General features: G+C 35.2%; 1 protein-coding gene across 1 annotated transcript; it reads right to left on the bottom strand.

Moving 5' to 3' along the window:
* Window positions 1–9980: 9980 nt before the first annotated feature.
* Window positions 9981–18038, bottom strand: LOC121379362 (enkurin domain-containing protein 1-like). Its single transcript, XM_041507946.1, has 7 exons — window positions 17948–18038; window positions 15516–15625; window positions 13659–13819; window positions 13143–13286; window positions 12519–12679; window positions 12061–12197; window positions 9981–11541 (listed from the first exon to the last, which is right to left on the bottom strand). Exons 2-7 carry the CDS (start codon window positions 15577–15579, stop codon window positions 11384–11386), a joined length of 825 nt encoding a protein of 274 aa, XP_041363880.1. The 5' UTR covers window positions 15580–15625; window positions 17948–18038; the 3' UTR covers window positions 9981–11383.
* Window positions 18039–18138: the final 100 nt, after the last annotated feature.

Below are 18138 nucleotides of genomic sequence, written 5' to 3'. Positions count from 1 at the left end.
TCGACCACTTAAGAAAGAAAGAAAGAAATAGATCTAAATTTTGTTTTTGCATTATACTATTTTGTACTCGCCAATTGGCTACTACCTTTTAACAAGTAGTCGCCTGTATACAAAAGTTACTCGCAAATGCGAGTCTTTTACTCGCCGTATAGAGACCTGATTCAGGCCAACATTACATCTCATTAATTTTGGTCTCAAATACCTCGATTTCCCTTCTTTTTTTCCCATTAGTATATTTCTCTGGTATCTGGTTATATTATATTTATGTTTATTTTAAAATACCACAATTTATACAATAACTCACTTTTTATATCGAATTGTTACTTAGCTTACTACCTCAGAGTCTGTCCCTTAGCAGACAGTCTTGGTCTAGTGTTAAAGAGTGTGTGAGAGAGAGAGAGAGAGAGAGAGAGAGAGAGAGAGAGAGAGAGAGAGAGAGAGAGAGAGAGAGAGAGAGAGGGGGGGGAGACATTCCGAATTTCCTTTCGGCATTTTTTTTTCTTCTTTTTAGCAATTGTTTGCTTTGAAAACATTATTTGTTAAAAATAATTCCTGATGATACATTTATTTTTCTGTTAGCAACGAAGGATTTACTTCCCCACAATCATAACGGAATATACAATTATTGTATAGTGAATATACTAGTATCACAAAGCAACCAGCAGGGTTTTGCTTGTACAACTAACTGAGGGTGCAGTAAAAGTTATCACGACACAGTAATATACAGTCTTCTCCAGTTAGAGAAAGTGGGCAATTTAAATTAAAATGATAATCCCGCCCGACCACCACCCCACCCTACGCTTTGTACAAACCGTATTCATATATTGTCAGAATTCGAACCAGCTGCACCGATTTAACGAATCAACCCAATTTAACACATCAGTGGTAGTAAAGTTATTCTTAATACATGTACTTACTGTTAATGTGACGCAGTTGACTCTCAGAAGGATCACTTTGACCCAAGCACAAATATTGAGCTGACGACAGACGAGAATCAACTATCGTCTGCTTGTGTCGTCTGTTCATACTGAAAGTTAAATTGTTTGTTTAACGACACCACAAGAACACATTTGATTAATTAATCATCGGCTATTTGGATGTCAAACATTTGTAATTCTGGCACGTAGTTAAACTTGAAAAGTTTGCTTTGTTTAACGACACCGATAGAGCACACTGATTTATTAATTAGGCCTATTGGCCATATTTGGGAGTCAAAAATTTGCTAATTCGGACATATTAGAAGTCTTAATGAAAGGGATCTTCTATATGCACTTTTCCACAGGTATGACATCACAAACTACAGCCTTTAAAATACCAATCATGGGACACTGGTTGGGACGGAGAAAACAGAATTGCAGAATGGGTACGCCGACCCTAATCGAGGCCCCGTTTTACGAAGCGATCTTAGCGCTAAGATCACCTTAAGTGTATACAGTAACTGTGTATTTAACGTGATCTTAGTGCTAAGATCACCTTAAGTGTATACAGTAACTATGTATTTAAGGTGATCTTAGTGCTAAGATCACCTTAAGTGTATACAGTAACTATGTATTTAAATTGATCTTAGTGTTAAGATCACCTTAAGTGTATAAAGTAACTATGTATTTAAGGTGATCGCTTCGTAAAACGGGGCCCAATCGAGCGCTCTACAGAACCCGAATTCTCCTTCCTAACACGTCCTCAATTTATAATCTATAAAATAACATTAAAAAGTCATTACGTTTCTAAGTTTATACTATCTGATGGTATCGAATAAGCATTTGTGTCTAACAAGATGGATATTCAGCTGGTATTAAACAATAAATAGTTACCATCACAGGTTGACGATGTACAGTATATACATGTATATCCATATAAAGTAGGAATTCTTCTCCTGCTAAACTAGCTCGCGTGTTTCGACGTTCATCGCCACAACAGTTGTGATGGAATGGGTCTCCATTTCTCCAAACTTTATCCAGATTTACGAAGTCTTTACGCTATTACCATGCATGTTAACCGCTTTCGGCACTCATAACGAATCAGAGGTGTAGCTCCATGCCGCAAATCGGCTTATAGTCTCTGTTGCGAAAACGAGACGAATCCAGGTAACATGTAATTACCTGGGTTTGAATTAATCCCAGGTAAATAGAGTAAACACCCAAAACGGCTTCAGATTGGTTGCGAAATTCCATGTATGTTTTGTCAGGTAAAAATAAAAAAAAGATTTTAAAAAAAGAAAGAAAAAAGAACGAATGAAAGAAAGAAAAAAAAAAAAAAAAAAAAAGAAGAAAAAAAAAAGCATGAAAAACAGAGCTCGCTTATTCGTGCAATTATATATGCACAGCCTCACCTTGTAAAACCATGCAGAAACGTATGCTCTACGTGATGCGAGTCCAATGCTTGGCTTAACACGTCAGCGGAGCCATTTGACGACGGGTCAAGCTGTTCCCGTAGACCACACAATGTTAGAAAGGTCATCGTTGTACGGCTGTGTATGAAGTCAGAGCATCTACAACAATTCGGACAGTTTGTACAAATAACATAGGAGAGGTCAACTGCAGAATTTACATCTTAAAACAGAAGGGGAAAATGCAAGCAAAAAATAGCTAATATCGTTGACACAAAATATGAGCCAGTCGTGGTCGGATTAACTTGCCCGCGAAGATAAATACTTTTGCGGATTTTAATACTGCATGAATTATCTGTATAGAAATGGAAAACCTGTGTTGAAAATAGTTAATACAGTTGACACAGAATATCAGCTAATTTGTGTAGTCTGTAATAATATGTGTTGATAGAGTCGTTAAAAATAGTCGTTTCCTTTCTTTCAAGTATTGTAAAGATTCGTTTTAATGTGTGTATGCATGCATATTTGCATGTTTAACGACACCTCGGCATATTTTAAATTACAACAAGCTAGTCTGTGTCTAAACTACCAATAACTTTGCAGGATTTGTTTCAAGGAGGGTGTGTACAACGATTAAACGGGACACCTATAATATTAAAAAAGGAAGTGCAATGTTTAGAAAGGGTAAGCTACCTACGATATTCAGAAGTGAACTGTACATTATTTGGCAACACCCACTCTCCACCCCAACCAAGCACCAAACCGCCAGAGATATTACATGTCCCATAAAACCCCCCACAAATAAATGCATTGTATTAATTTGCTAAACACTGGATTATTATTATTAATATTATTATTTATTTTTTTGGGGGGGTGGGGGGGGGGCACTTACAAACACGGGAGGGGATGTGCACCCACTGGATCCGCGCCTGCATTGAGCTTCACTTCCTATTAACTAGACCACAAGTTAGGGTGGAAATAGGAATCTATGCTATTGAATTTCCAATCACAGCTCAGGGGCCGCGGAACGGGCGAGGGGTGGGAGCCGTGCATCCCCCTTCCCATTTTCCCGTTAGGCTACTGTGCTCAAAAGGCTAGAAATACAATATTTTGACAACTGAAATTAAAACATTTCTCGGAGAAAGCATACTTCAAACCAACATGACAGGTTCCGGCCCTCATATAATTGTATTTACATACACACCCCACCCCTCCGCCCAAGTTCGATCTGACGGTGCGTCCCTCCCTCAACCATGTACTTTCAAATACTCTCCCCGCGGGCCAGGGTCCCCTTCCACGAAGCGATCTTAGCACTAGTATAACCTTAGTGCATAAGGTAGCTATGCAGTTAAGGTGATCTTAGGGCTAATATCGCTTTGTGGAACGGGGCCCAGGGCTGCAGGTCCTAAGTTAACGGTGCAGAGTGATGATGATGAATTCAGCTATATTGATAAAAATGTGTATCCTTAGCAAATAGAGTTTTCAGTTGTTGGGTTAAACCAAGCAGAACTCGTTGCAGAAAACAGTGATTGGTAAACAGACGTTTGTCAAGTCCAGAGTATGTGACCGTTAGCTCTCGTTTAATATTGGGGCGGGAAGTAGCCCAGTGATAAAGCGTTCGCTTGATGCGCGGTCGGTCTAGGATCGATCCCCGTCGGTGGATCAATTGGGCTATTTCTCGTCCCAGCCAGTGCTCCACAACTGGTACATCAAAGGCCGTGGTATGTGCTATCCTGTCTGTGGGATGGTGCATATAAAATATCCCTTGCTGCTAATTGAAAAAGAGTAGCCCATGAAGTGGCGACAGCGGGTTCCCTCTCTCAGTATTTGTGTGGTCCTTAACCATATGTCTGACGCCATATAACCGTAAATAAAAATGTGTTGAGTGCGTCGTTAAATAAAACATTTCCTTCCTTCCTTCTCTCACCCACCCCCACCGATCCCTTAATCAGAATATAATTTAATAAAATCAGGACATTTCATTGCTTCGTCGTCCTTTTAAAACTTATGTGAAACACAACAAATTACTATTCGCTTGGAAATCTGGAATCAAACAAGCTATCAGAATATACCAAGGCGAATTTGCAAGGGAGGGTTTCGGAAGTCGAAACCCCTCCCCGCTCAAGCAAATTTTACTGACTCGACCCTCCTTCGGTCGCCACAGTCTAGACCCCACCCTGCTAAACTCCCTGCACTTGCGTCTGATACCCCATTAACTCGCCGTCTTTAATTAACAGTGAGTATGGGATGACGAATCGAACGCTCTGAGACGATCACGATAACAAAGTTCTTAGATTGATATATGTTATGAAGTTATTTTAATAATTAACAAAAACAAGACTTGTCAAGATTAAAACATATATTTTTAATTGATTCCAAATTGCTGGCTAAAACATTCTGGTGTTCTGCCAACGTGTATATACTGGTACATACAATCGGCTGTAATTAATCGCATATTGCGGGGAAATCAGAATTAAGATTCTGTAATAGATTATCAGCTTATACTTGCATTGCCAGGGGCGGATTAAAGATTTTTCTAAGTAGGGATGGGGTGTAACGTTTATAAACGACACCTCCAGCATTCAGAGAGGGGATGTAATGTTTGAAAAGGGCAACTACAGTATTGAAAAGTACAGTAACATTATCTATATGGTAATTTTGGACAGCCTTCCCCTTTGATCCGCCACTGGCGTTGTCAAGAGAGGGACCATGTCTACCCTAATCATACCCCTTTTATATTACCGACATGTACATTTTTCTCTGGCCTCATAACACGACTCACAGACAATGTAATTTACCCCCCCCCCCCCCCCCCCCCCAATATAAAATCCTGGCTACGCCAATGGGATTCGCGCCTGCTTGTCAATTAAGAATGCTATTATAACAATATATCGATATGCTGATTATAATCGACACGAATACACGTCTTCGCACAGTACATTGCAAGCTATGTACATGATCCTATTATTATATACATGAACTTAACTATTATTTACTCATTATATACGCAATGTACTCAGTTAAAGCGACTAACTGAAGAAAAAAAGGAGCCAATTTACTTCTATTTTCTTGCATAGAATATGAAAGGTGGTTTATATATATATATATATATATATATATATATATATATATATATATATATATAACAATGCATTTCTGGACATCGTAATGTTTTGTACTATACCGTACAAATGTTCAACGTATAGCTACGTCCTTGATACGTTACAAGATGATAAGATGTTATGAGCTGAAAATATTCAGACTATAATAAAACTTGATTATAGCCAAAATACTGGATCCCGAATTTTCTTTTTGAAATTTGAACATTATGTTAGGGTTAGGTTTACAAGAAAGATTCCGGAATAAGCCTACCTTGTATTCTTTGATATAACGTGTGGCGGACTTGTATGGACTATGACACAGACACAGTCAGATATAAATGATTGCATGTATACGTATGGCCAAGCACATATATACCTAATATGGATACGGGGTGGTGTTATACAGACAAGAGGTGCATGCACAGAGAGTGTGTGTTTATGGGTGGAATCCGCACCCAAACTTGTTCTAAGATTTTTTTTTTTTTTTAATATATTTTCTGGGGGAGCATGGTACAACCCTTTCTAAAAAAAACCTTCGCTCACCAGTTTAGACTCCCTCAATTTCCAGCACGCGCCTAGAAAAATAATGATTAATACGGTACTGACGACTGGATTTGGAAGTCGCAACCTACTTACGGAGTTCAACAGCACTGGAGAAATAGGGACTGAAACATACAAGATAATACATCGTACTACCGACCATTCACAAAATAAATCCTCCCAATAATTTACAATCCACTCTATGCTTTTGAAACGAACATAATGATTTACAACTGACCCTGTGCTACAAACAAAATCTTCTCCCTGTGATTTACAGCTCATGCACCATACACTTTCAAATTCAGCGAAGTACAGTCGGGATCAAGTAATTAAATTGCATACACGTCCGTTGCAGAAAACACCATGTGGTAATTATATAGATGTTGTAGTATACGGCGATACCACGCACGTTGTATATCAATTTAAAATACACCCGACTGGCCGATCCACGGTGATGACCTAGCCACAGCCAAACCGTCCTATAAAATTAACAATATCGAAATCGATTTCGATCGGTGCTAATCCTAATCCTAAACTCTACTAACGTGCCTCTATCCATTTAAGATTCAAGCACGTCTGTCCCATACCCAGTTTTCGGCGTGGCCAATGGATAGGTGTTGAACCGTTAGTTAACCTGTTTATATAATATATTATGTAAATCTGAACAAAACCATTTTTTTCGTAATCAAAACAGGTCTGCAGTTTGGCAAAGTCGTGATTGCTTCCACGAATCACTAACAAATAAACAGGACATAGCTAGAAGACACTCGACACCTATGGAGTATAGGTTTACCGTGAATGTGCTAATGCCATTAATAAAATGTATTTGGAAAATACATTTAAATATTTTTTTTAACTAGTTTTTAGGCACATATCAGAAAAACACGAACACTTTATCATATAACAAACTCTGTAGGATGGTGAGTTGGAGGAATAAGATGAATTCTAATATTTTCTTTTTGATTAAAGGACGTAGAGTTGACAGCGGTGACCAAATAGCTTCATCTGACAGTTAAAACTCCCAAGTCAGGGTTCTTACATTTGAAAAAAAACCTAAATTTTAAGGACATTTTCAGTACTTTTACAGGACTTTAAAAAAAAGTCCAGGACATGAAATGTTCAATCAATAAATGTTTTTATAACAAATTATTGTCCGAATTTAGGCAGGTTATGAGGACAACAGAAGTAAAGATGCGAAAAAAATAAACCACCAAATATTTGGCTTAAATTTCCAGGACAAAACAAAATTTAATATTTTTCCAGGACATTCCAGGTGTTCCAGAATGCGTAGGAACCCTGCAAATCAACAGAAAATATTACCAATACACTCTAGAGTGAAAGGCATACTGTAGAAATTAGCCTTGGTAGGTCAAGAATTTATGATCACCCATGGTAATGACATTCAAATTATGAAAATGTCCTAAATAGTGAAGCCATGGTTTGAAGAATGATAGGCAAATAACCAACTTGGAAAAGAAAGCAGAAAGGAAGGTATACCCTCCCCCCCCCCCCCCCCACCCAGCTCCTTACACCGTGGTTTTGCATAATATATATATAAATAATATTTTCATATACTTACCATTTGTGAAACCCAATAGCCGATGTGTATTTTTGTGTTGGGGTGTTGTTAAACATTCATTCATTCATTCATTCAGAAAAGAAGGCAGTGTATTCCGTTTCACTTAAAGGCATATTGTCACAGACCAATGACCTATTTAATGGTCTAACAAAGTATTACCTGAACAAAAATTATTTGATTTATCCCTAAATGTATTTTATTCAACCATCTTCATAACCACCAAACTCCATTTATTAATGACATTTTGTAAAAATAATTGAATTTTGGCAATGGCCCATAATTCAAAAACTAAAATTGCCGAGAGGGATGATATGGATTTCACTCCATCGTCGTTCAGTTAAGGTGATGCGATAGGTAGATTTGGTTTCCAATAATTAATGTAATTTTTTTTATTATTATCCAATTTTTAGAGAAATAAGGTCCTTAAATCTGTGACAGTATGCCTTTAATCCTAAAACATGCAATTAGGATTTCTTATTTGGGAGAGCTTGGTTGTTTTCTTGGACTGTGAAATGTTTTTGATAATAGTTTACCTTCAATAAGGTACCACAACAAATGTTTCTTACTATGCAAAGAAGTTAAAAAGGTTGCGTAAAGCCACATGATAATCCTACATGATAATGTGCCAGTTCACCGAGCTTGTTTCTGTTTCTGTAGTAACTGAATGTCACTTCCAGTTTCCACCAACGATGTACAGTTAGAACTTGTTATAAAAACCATGTTTGTTATTGGGTCACTTTGTCATTATATTGAATTTGCTGTTGTAGTTAATATGTAACAAGTTATCTCCCTTGCCATAATAACATTTAAAAAAAAAAAAAAGAGCTAAATAGTTACTAATTTAAACAATTAATGCATTGCAATTACAAATACTGAACATACAATAAAATGTTTTTAAAAAGCATTATTAAATATATTAATCAACAGACGTATATAAAAGTACATTCACTGCCAATCATTCACTGGTTAAAGACATCTATAATTGGTACATGCTTGTCATTCACATTTACCAATCGCCACAAAAACAGAATACATATTATTCAGTCAGTTCTTTAATTGAATGATACACATCTGTAGATCTAACAAGCATGGGTAACTTGGGCACCATGTGAAACTGCCTGTGTACTGTTAATGACTGGTCACTGACAGTGTCCCATTCAACGCATTAAAACATCTTTAATTGCGTAATGTAATTGTAACAAGGTATTTTCTTCAGAATCCTTGGTTGGATGGTATAAATTCCACAGTAACAGCAGTCGAGGTAACGAGGTACTGTACTAAAAACGTGTTATTGGGTCAACTGCAGACTTCTTCCAAGTCCAGTGGTGATGTACATAAACAATAAACAGAAAACACATAAATTCTGTTGGTCTTGGAATAAAGAGTCCATTTAATATAGTCTAATATTAAAGAGAGCATACTAAAGTTTTAAGTCACTAGTCGGTTGTGGAATGCATAATATGGTATTCAGTAAGTACTACAAGACTAACACCAATGGATAAGAGAGAATATTTCATGTTTTTTGTCAAATAGGATTTATATCCAATTGAGTGAAGTTTGCAATCATATCTCACGAGTCGCGCCAAGTGTGATATGATTGCAAACTTCACTCGATGAGATATAAATCATATTTGACAAAAAACCATGAAATTTTCTCTTTATTATATAACTTTTGGCAATTTATCTTTATTTTTAAAATGCCAGCAGCAAAATAGTTCCAACTTTCTTACAGTGAAATTTTCACTCTAAAATGTGTTATCGTCACTGAATGACTAACACTTTTATTTCACTGATATTTTAAGATATTTCACTAAATGTTATATAATAAATCCATTCATCACATGGCATACAATTTCAACAAACCAACAATATGAAAGGTTTGTCGCTATTATGTGTATTATGTTTCAATATATATTGTTGCATTTTACACATAAAATGTAATAGTAAAAATAGACAAGTAAGCATATTTACAGTCATAAAAAAATAATAAAAGTAGTAGACACCAAATATGTTCAGGGTCACTGTAATTCTTAATATCCACTATTATTACACATATGGTTAAAAATATCATGGTAACTATTACTGTGATAGGCCCACGTCCCATTTGAACACAAAGTGGGACGCGACATTTAGACGTCTCGTGATGACGTCATCAATTGGCGCACTACACCCAAGGTTACAGGAATGTCAACTAAACGAGTTGAGTAATATATATTAAGATCGATTATATGGGTACTAAGTACGATATTAAACTTGCTACGATTTCGTATCATGTTTATGTTCCTCATTAAAATACGCTTGTTGAATGTCCAGTATTATTATACATGTACTTGAACATAGTGTAATAATAATGTTTAATATATACAGTGTTTTTGTTTTCATTAATTTTGGAAACAGCAGTTTTCTCTTTTTAATACTTTTGTATATGTAAACTGTTTTATTCACTAACAGATTAACAATTATTTTTTTCACATACAGAGAGAGAGAGAGAGAGAGAGAGAGAGAGAGAGACAAACAGACAGACAGACAGACAGACAAACACAAAGACAAGAGATGTTTGTAAATCATACTTTAACAGAAATTAAATTTAAACGTACATTCTCCCCACCTTAACATGAGTTTTATTTGCCTAAAAATGGAACCAACTAACATAATGACTGTTAAAGAGACATTTTTTTTACTGCCACCGATTAGTTTTTGCCTACCAGAGTGCTTATAATGATTAACATTACAAATTAAATACATTTCTGGCTTAGAATGTCCGACCCACTGATTTTATTTTTGTTCCAGCCACGACTTGCAGGGCTTTAGATCTAATAAATTTGAGCACAACAGGCTTTTTGAGCACACTGTGGTCTTTTTAGTGGAGTAATGTTAATAATAGCTAATAAAGAGTTGCACATAATTTATTCAAAAAAGCATTTAAACTTATTTTAATTTAGTTACAGCTTAACATTCCATTAGTTTTGAAGTGAAAATATTTTGAGGTTATTATGTTTATACTAAAGTTAGGCGTGCTTATTTTGATATTTTCGGCACATGTTTTATCATCTCAGCTGTGGTGCAATCTAAAGCCCTGAACTTACATAATAAGTAAAGTTATGTGCTATCCTGTCTGTGGATGGTGCATACATGTATAAAAGATCCCTTGCTACCAATGGAAGGTTCCGATCGATATAACCAACAATAGTCAAAGGTGGCGATCGGGATCGACGTGCCTGAACCTTCAGTGGATATAGGCTCCTAAATAGTTTTGGTTAGTAAGGAATGAAATAATGTTGTAGGTTTCCTCTAAAGTTTATGCGTCACAATTACCAAATGCTTGATATCCAATAGCTGATCATTAATAATGAATCAATGTACTCTCATGGTGTCGTAAAAAGAGAAAACTTTTTTCTTAACTTGATCGATGTCTGTATATTCAATGTCTTTCTAATCGTTCTAATATTTGTAACAGCTCAAACTTCGTTTTATTCCCCAATATATATATATGTGGTTTTTTGTATGTACAAAATTATTGGAATGTAAAATTTAATTTGGGCTACCACAATGCAGAAGTAACATCACTTTTTGCCTCGATATGACAAACCTATGAAGTCTTTGACTCATCAGGCTTAACTTGTATCTCCTAATAGATAAAATTATAAATAAGAGTCAGTGAGCTTATTATTAAATATACACTGAAGCACAGTATCACAGGAGTTGTCCGCCATCTTCTATCGTCTACTAATACTTGTAGGAATGCACAAACATAATGTTATTTGTGTGGAGTCCTTGGAACTTCACAGACGAAGGAATGTATGGTAATTAAATACACTACACTACTATGAGCCGATTTCAGTCTATCTTCACAAAGACCTTCGGCCGGGAAAATATTTTAATTGCTTCTTCCAGTTCGGCTAGCTTGGTCTCCAGCTCCTGCTTACATGTGCGGATTCTGAACGTGTCGTTTCTTAAAGGTAGCGCTCCTAGCTGGTGTATCAGTTCTTTTTGTTCTTGAAAAAAAAAAAAATAATAATAATAATATTAATACAAAATGACAACAATATGGAAAAACTTTTGATAATTTTTCTTTTCATGAAAATGAAAGTCAAATAATATATCGGTAAAACAAATTTCTGAACCAAAACTTTTTTTTATACCAAAACATGTTTTGCTTAAAATTCCTAGAATTCAGGCATGAATAAATATACCGATATTATAGACCAAATTTAATTAACTATTAAGGTCATATTAATATCTGTATAAAATTCAAAGATAGTTAACTTCCTGAGACTATGGACAAGGGTTTTTGTTGCAGTCACTCTTTCATCTTAGTGTTTAAGTGGTCTCTTATTTCTTTTCATCAGAATATTAACACAAAAATAATTTCTTCCTTTTTTCGCTTCCTTTTTTTTGGAACACAGAAACCATTACCAACAAACCATACAGTCGAGTTAAGCTTTGTTTCTTTTTTCAATTCCTAAACTTGGACTTCAGTGAACAGAGTATTAAAAACAAAGAACCCCACATACTCTGTTTGAGAAGAGCAAGAGTGTCTTCTCGTTCCGAGTTAGGCATCACTTTATGTCCGGGAGGCATCGCAGGGTCTGGCGTGTTGGCAATTCTTTCTTCTTCTTCTTTCTTCCACTGGTTTTTGCGACATTTAAGGCTATTTTAGACAACAAAACAAAAAAACAATGATTAAGTAAAAAGTTTCAATAAATAAATATTATATTTGAATAATTAATCACAAATGCCATAGAACTTTGCTACTGATAAACAGATATGTGGAATATCCAGCAAAACCCCTTAAAAAAAGACCCTCTGTAGACCAAAATTCCCTCAAAACCAGATGCTTCTGTCCCTGCTAAATAACAGTACAGAACATAATCTCTGTAAAGTAGATATCCCTTAAAAACAGGTATTTTTTCTTGGTTCCGTGTAGTAGGTTTTCCACTTTAGATTTGTTGTTATTTAAATTATGACTTACTATTTTGGAACCTCTCCAAATTCATGAGACTTGTAGGACTCTAGCTCCTTCTTTTTGAAGTCGTCCAGGGACGTCATACTTCGAGCTCGTGGAATTGTAGCATGCCTGGCACCTCGACCATTCACTTTGATGAAATCTATATCGTGGCGAATCAGCTTCACCTAAAATAAAACAAGTTATTCATACTCAACCGGAAATAAATTATAATCTATATATCCCACTTCAAATCCTTTATTTATAGGACAAAATGCCAATATAACAGAATAACAAAGTTATCAAAGGAAATTAAACATATTATCACTTGAAGACCAAGCAGCTAGCATCAACATGAACTTCCTCACAATGGAACATACGTAACAGTAATGAATAAATATGTAGATATCTGTCCATCTGTCTGTCTCTCTCTCCGTCATATTCTCTCCCTCCCTCTCCATAATACGCTCTCTCGGTCTCCCTCCACTCTCACTCTCTGTCTCTCTCTCTCAAATAAAAACCATTCTTTGACTATATATATATATGTTTTAAACAATCGGTGAATATTTATAATCTGCTGCTGACTAGCAAAATTGAAATAGTAAACTCTGACTGAACATTACGATGTCAAATACAATAATCTTAACATACGTTGTTTGCAGTCGAGGCGGGTGGGACGGATGTTTTGTCAGAGGGGTCTGGAGTGCATGGTCGTGACTCAATTTTCACGGGTGGTCCAGCACGCGAATGAGCTCTCAGGAATGTTGCCGAACTAGGTCGAGGAGTTGAAGGTTTCTGTCAAATGAAAAACAAAATGAAACAATTTCTTAATACAAAGTGAAATATGAGAGCGAGCAACAACAGGATTGAAATCTATGACACTAATCAGCTCATTCTCCAAAATGAATGAATTAACTGTTCAACAACTCCCCATACCTGCTTTGGTTCGTGATTCAACCATGGTGTATCTGTATTTCTGCTTTGATTCGTGATTCAACCGTGGTGTACCTCTATCTCTGCTTTGATTCTTGATTCAAAAGTGGCATACCTGTATCTCTGCTTTGATTCGTGATTCAAACGTGGCGTACCTGTATCTCTGCTTTGATTCTTGATTCAACCATGGCATACCTTATCTCTGCTTTGATTTGTGATTCAATGGTGGCGTACCTGTATCTCTGCTTTGATTCGTGATTCAACTGTGGCGTATTTCTCCGACTTCCAGATACCCTTCACTGGCTGATGGGCTTCCTGTTCTCGTTTCTTGCTAAGTCTCTGAATCTGCCGCATGCGACGCACGTTCTCTCGTAAATGATCCTTTGATTGAAAATCTGTAATATCACACAAACTTAAATTAACCATAGTGTTGTAATTTGTATCAATAGCTATCACTAAAAAATTCACTAACATAACTGGATATATTAAAAAAACTCTGATGTCCAATCGGGCCAGAATAATAATAATATGAAATGTACTGGTCAGATGGCCAAAAAGGGGGTGTCGGGTCACAGTTATTGTTAACCTTGATTTTACTATACTTGTTTGTTTTGCTATCAGTATCAGCAGCTATCACCAACTCCTTTGACGTAACTTACATACAAGTGTTGTGGATGATTTTGTTTATATTGTAAAATAAACTAATTCAAGTTCTGTATTCTGCTCTCAGTGCTTCATAACTAACATTGCATTTTTCAGGGGACAATATTTCGAAATCTGAGGTAACCGGAAGTGGGTTCATGTGGTTTTTACCTAGGTAACCAATTGTTCGGTTACGTGAATTATATTTGCGTAACCCGTGGGTTACCTGATTGGTTACCTCAAAATTACGTTGAAATTATATTTTAAATACATAGTTTTTAGCTCAAACATAAAGTTAAAACAAATACAAAAGAAAACATTTTACAAAAAAAAAGGGAAAAAAAAGAAGTCTTTAATGCTTGCTAAAGTTAACAATATTATAAAAGAACTGAATATCGGCCCCAGTACTGAAACAAAATAAAGGGGCGTAAACAGACATTTTTTTAGTATTACGTATGCCAAAGGCGTGCCCGAGCCGGGGGAGTTGAGAGGCCTCCCCCTGTGAAAATTTTGAAACTCAGAACCGCTGTAGATGCATTCTGAGCCTTTTTGGAGGCATTTTTTTTCTATCTTTTTTAGAGTCAATTTTAGAGGATATTTTATAGAACAATTCAATACAACCTCGACCTATTCCTGGATTATGTTTTTGCATTACGGAAATGCGTACTGTGCGTAATGGGCACTACGCCTTTGAAATAGATACATAATCATTTGGAGGGATTCCTTTTTTTGTTTTGCGGTGGTTACGCTACTTTCACTTTATCAATGGTACTTCTATACTACAGTGACATTCCAAATGTGTGGTTTTTTAAAGCTCATTATGCGATGTTAGTATTTAAAAAAAAATTGGACACTTTTGGATTCCTGTTTATGTTAAAACTGTTTTTAACATATGGAAAATTATAGCCAATCCAATATTATGTCTACATAAATTCCTTTAGAGATAAAATAGCAGCAGATAATTTAGCCATCCCCAGCGGTCTGAGCACATTTCTTTAAAACTTTTGGCTCGACTCTATACCGAACATTTACTTTAGACTGGCTGCAAATTACAACTGTTGAAATATAACGTTGTTTACTGATTTGCTGCGCATCACGCATCTAAAGTTCAGCTTAAACATTTGTCGGAATAATAGTAGTATGTCTGCTTGAATAAATGTCCTGTAATCGTGAAGTTTGCAAGTTTTAATTTCTTAATGTTTACAGGTCATGACGTAACCAGTTTGCGTAAATTTAATTTTGCGTAACCTACACGCGAACAGAACGGCGGTTCGTGTGAAATATTGTGCTATTTTTTTTACATACGTCACAGGAGATAAATGTATTTTTTAACAATGCATCATAGGAAGAAATTAACTTTATATAGAGATTGCAGCTTTAACATTATTACAATGGAGATCAACAGATCTCACAAAGCTATAAAACTGTGTAACATCTGTACATAATTACCATTTTTGTAGCTAGTGGGCACACCATATTTGTTGTTGTCATACTTCAATACTAATCCTTGCATATTGTGACTCTTGGTATTAATGAACCAAGTTGTTTTCCTTCAGAAACTGAAAAAAACGAAAACACTTGAATAGAAATAATAAGTGGAAATGACTTAACTGCATATTGGTTTTTAGAATAAATCCTGTTATTTGCATATCAAATTTCTGCACAAAACTATTTAGCATTAAAACAGTAATAATTATATCACAAAATCGAATAGTCTTCTAAGCATACATATTGGTTATTTGCATGTAAAATAAAAAAGTGAAAATTTTGCTGTCAAATCTTCCAGAGATCTTTAATATTTCACTAGAATCCATTATATTTGCACAGCTGAAATGTTGGATGTAATTGTCTGATTTTTATTCAGTAATGTGCATTGTAGTAAATACATATAAACATGTAAGTAACCATTTATAGTACAACTGATGTTTTCCATCATATACCACTCGCTTTCACTGTCACTTTGGTGATTGTCGGCCACTTGTATTGTCATATGAAACAGCCCGTAGAAGGCAGAATCACCAAGTGGGCGAACATGTGACACTACGTCACCATATAGGTCAGTGAGCTTGGAATATCAGTTTGCTGAAGCTTAGCTGAATGTGGGTGCTGTCGGGTTTCTTTCTGTAATGTGTGTATTAGTGATTAATATGTGGATTTTTTTTTATCAAGGAACTCCAAAATGATCGATGTAAAGGTATTTAACATCAAACATAGGATTGTTGTGGAATTACGGTCGACGACAGTCACTTTTCACACCCCTGTTTTGGCTTTGTACACAATAAATAAAACGTATCCAATGGTAATTTTTTGATACATATATTTGACAAAAGGTACTTTTTATTTATTTCTTCTTTTAAAACTTAAAACTAATATTTTGTCCAGAATTATAAAAATATAATATATATCGTCAACGTCCCTAACTGTGTTATGCTTTAAATTCCGTTCTCTTTGTTTTCTTGTGCACGGTTCGCACAATCAACATCCGATTTGTTGTCATCGGCATGTCGTTCATTTATGAGGTTTTTCTTCACAGTTCAGGAACATTTTTACAAACAATAAAGTTGAAAAAAGTAAGTATCTAAATACAAAACTTTACAAACCCCTAAAACCATTAATTTTACTAAGTCGTTTTTGTTTATTCCTTAAAATTACTGATATCAGGTCCACATGACTCGTAGAAATTGACTTAAAATGGAGAAAGATGAATTAATATTCAGTGCGTGTCACATGACCTCAATAAGGCCAAAGAATTTAATTTTTATGATTTTTAAGACCCCTGTTGTTAGACATTTTTTTCAATTATTATATTCGATCTGCAAAAGGTATGCTACATTTCTGTGCCTCTATTGTAGTGAATAATATTCATAATCCATTCATAACAGTTGTAAATAATTTTGAGTATATAAATTGTGTTAATTTCGAATCAATTCATTAAAAAAATGATATTTTATAAACTATTTGCAGGTATGAACATAATGCCTATCAGTGTGTTGATAAAACGCAGACTGGACCAGAACGCTTGATAAATATAATTTTTCCTTTAAAAAAATTAATAAATTAAGTGTTCGGCAACTGTGCATAATTAAGAAACATATATTTTTTCATGTAGTTGCCTTAAAAATGGAAAATGACGAACCGCACATGCACAGTATGATACTTTTTAAAAACGCATGTGCCTGAACGCAGTTAGAAACGTCGCACCCTTTCCTGTTTAATGGAGGGTGTTTCACTTTTATTTATTAGAATGGATTTGTTTTACGTCCACATTGTTGATTTTTTACATTACTTGATTGCAATTTATTTTGTTTCATGTATTATAGCTGGAAAATGTAGAATAGTATTTCCGCAAATATCGTATTCGTGTTTTTGTCGTTAGGTGAACGCAGTTTGGGACATTGATGGTAAACATTACTAATGCACCTGAAAGTGTTGAAAGGAAATCTTGTGATTAAAAAATTGTACCTTTTACAAAACATGAATTTCAAGTGAAATTACGGTAAGATGTGATATATTTATTGTGTATGAAGCCAAAACAAGGGTGCGAAAAGTGACTTTCATCAACCTAACAGCAGGAATCTTCGACTTTTTTATGGGACAGTGATTGCGGAAAATTTACATAGCTTGGTCTCCGAGTGTAATTGGGCTAATAACCATCCAGATGTCCGTCTAGCACTTTTACTGTCAAAGTACTCGGTCTTTCTCTCTGCATGGATGATTAAACATGTCATGATAAAACGTGTAACGATAATATGGTACGATCGACAATACATTGTAGCATTTTAACACGAGCAGTTTCTAAACTTAAATAATAAATTACATGTCTAATTTTAGATTAAACACTATAAGCGAACACATACTAATTAGCACATGGATAAAAATACCTGAAATAATCCAACATGCAATAATTTGTATACGAAAACTCTAAAATCCGAAATTCTTAAAAACAAATCCAAACAAGCGACTAAAATTGTGATCACGTGATCCATAAGTAATTTGTTTTCTAAAGAAAAATATGTCTTTCAATAAATATGGTAATAATTATTAATTATTTAACCAAATATACTTTAATACT

Source organism: Gigantopelta aegis, chromosome 8 (genome assembly GCF_016097555.1).
Source record: "Gigantopelta aegis isolate Gae_Host chromosome 8, Gae_host_genome, whole genome shotgun sequence".
NCBI lineage: Eukaryota > Metazoa > Mollusca > Gastropoda > Neomphalida > Peltospiridae > Gigantopelta > Gigantopelta aegis.
Note: the sequence above shows the minus strand (reverse complement) of the source record. Positions and strands in the feature narration are given on the sequence as shown.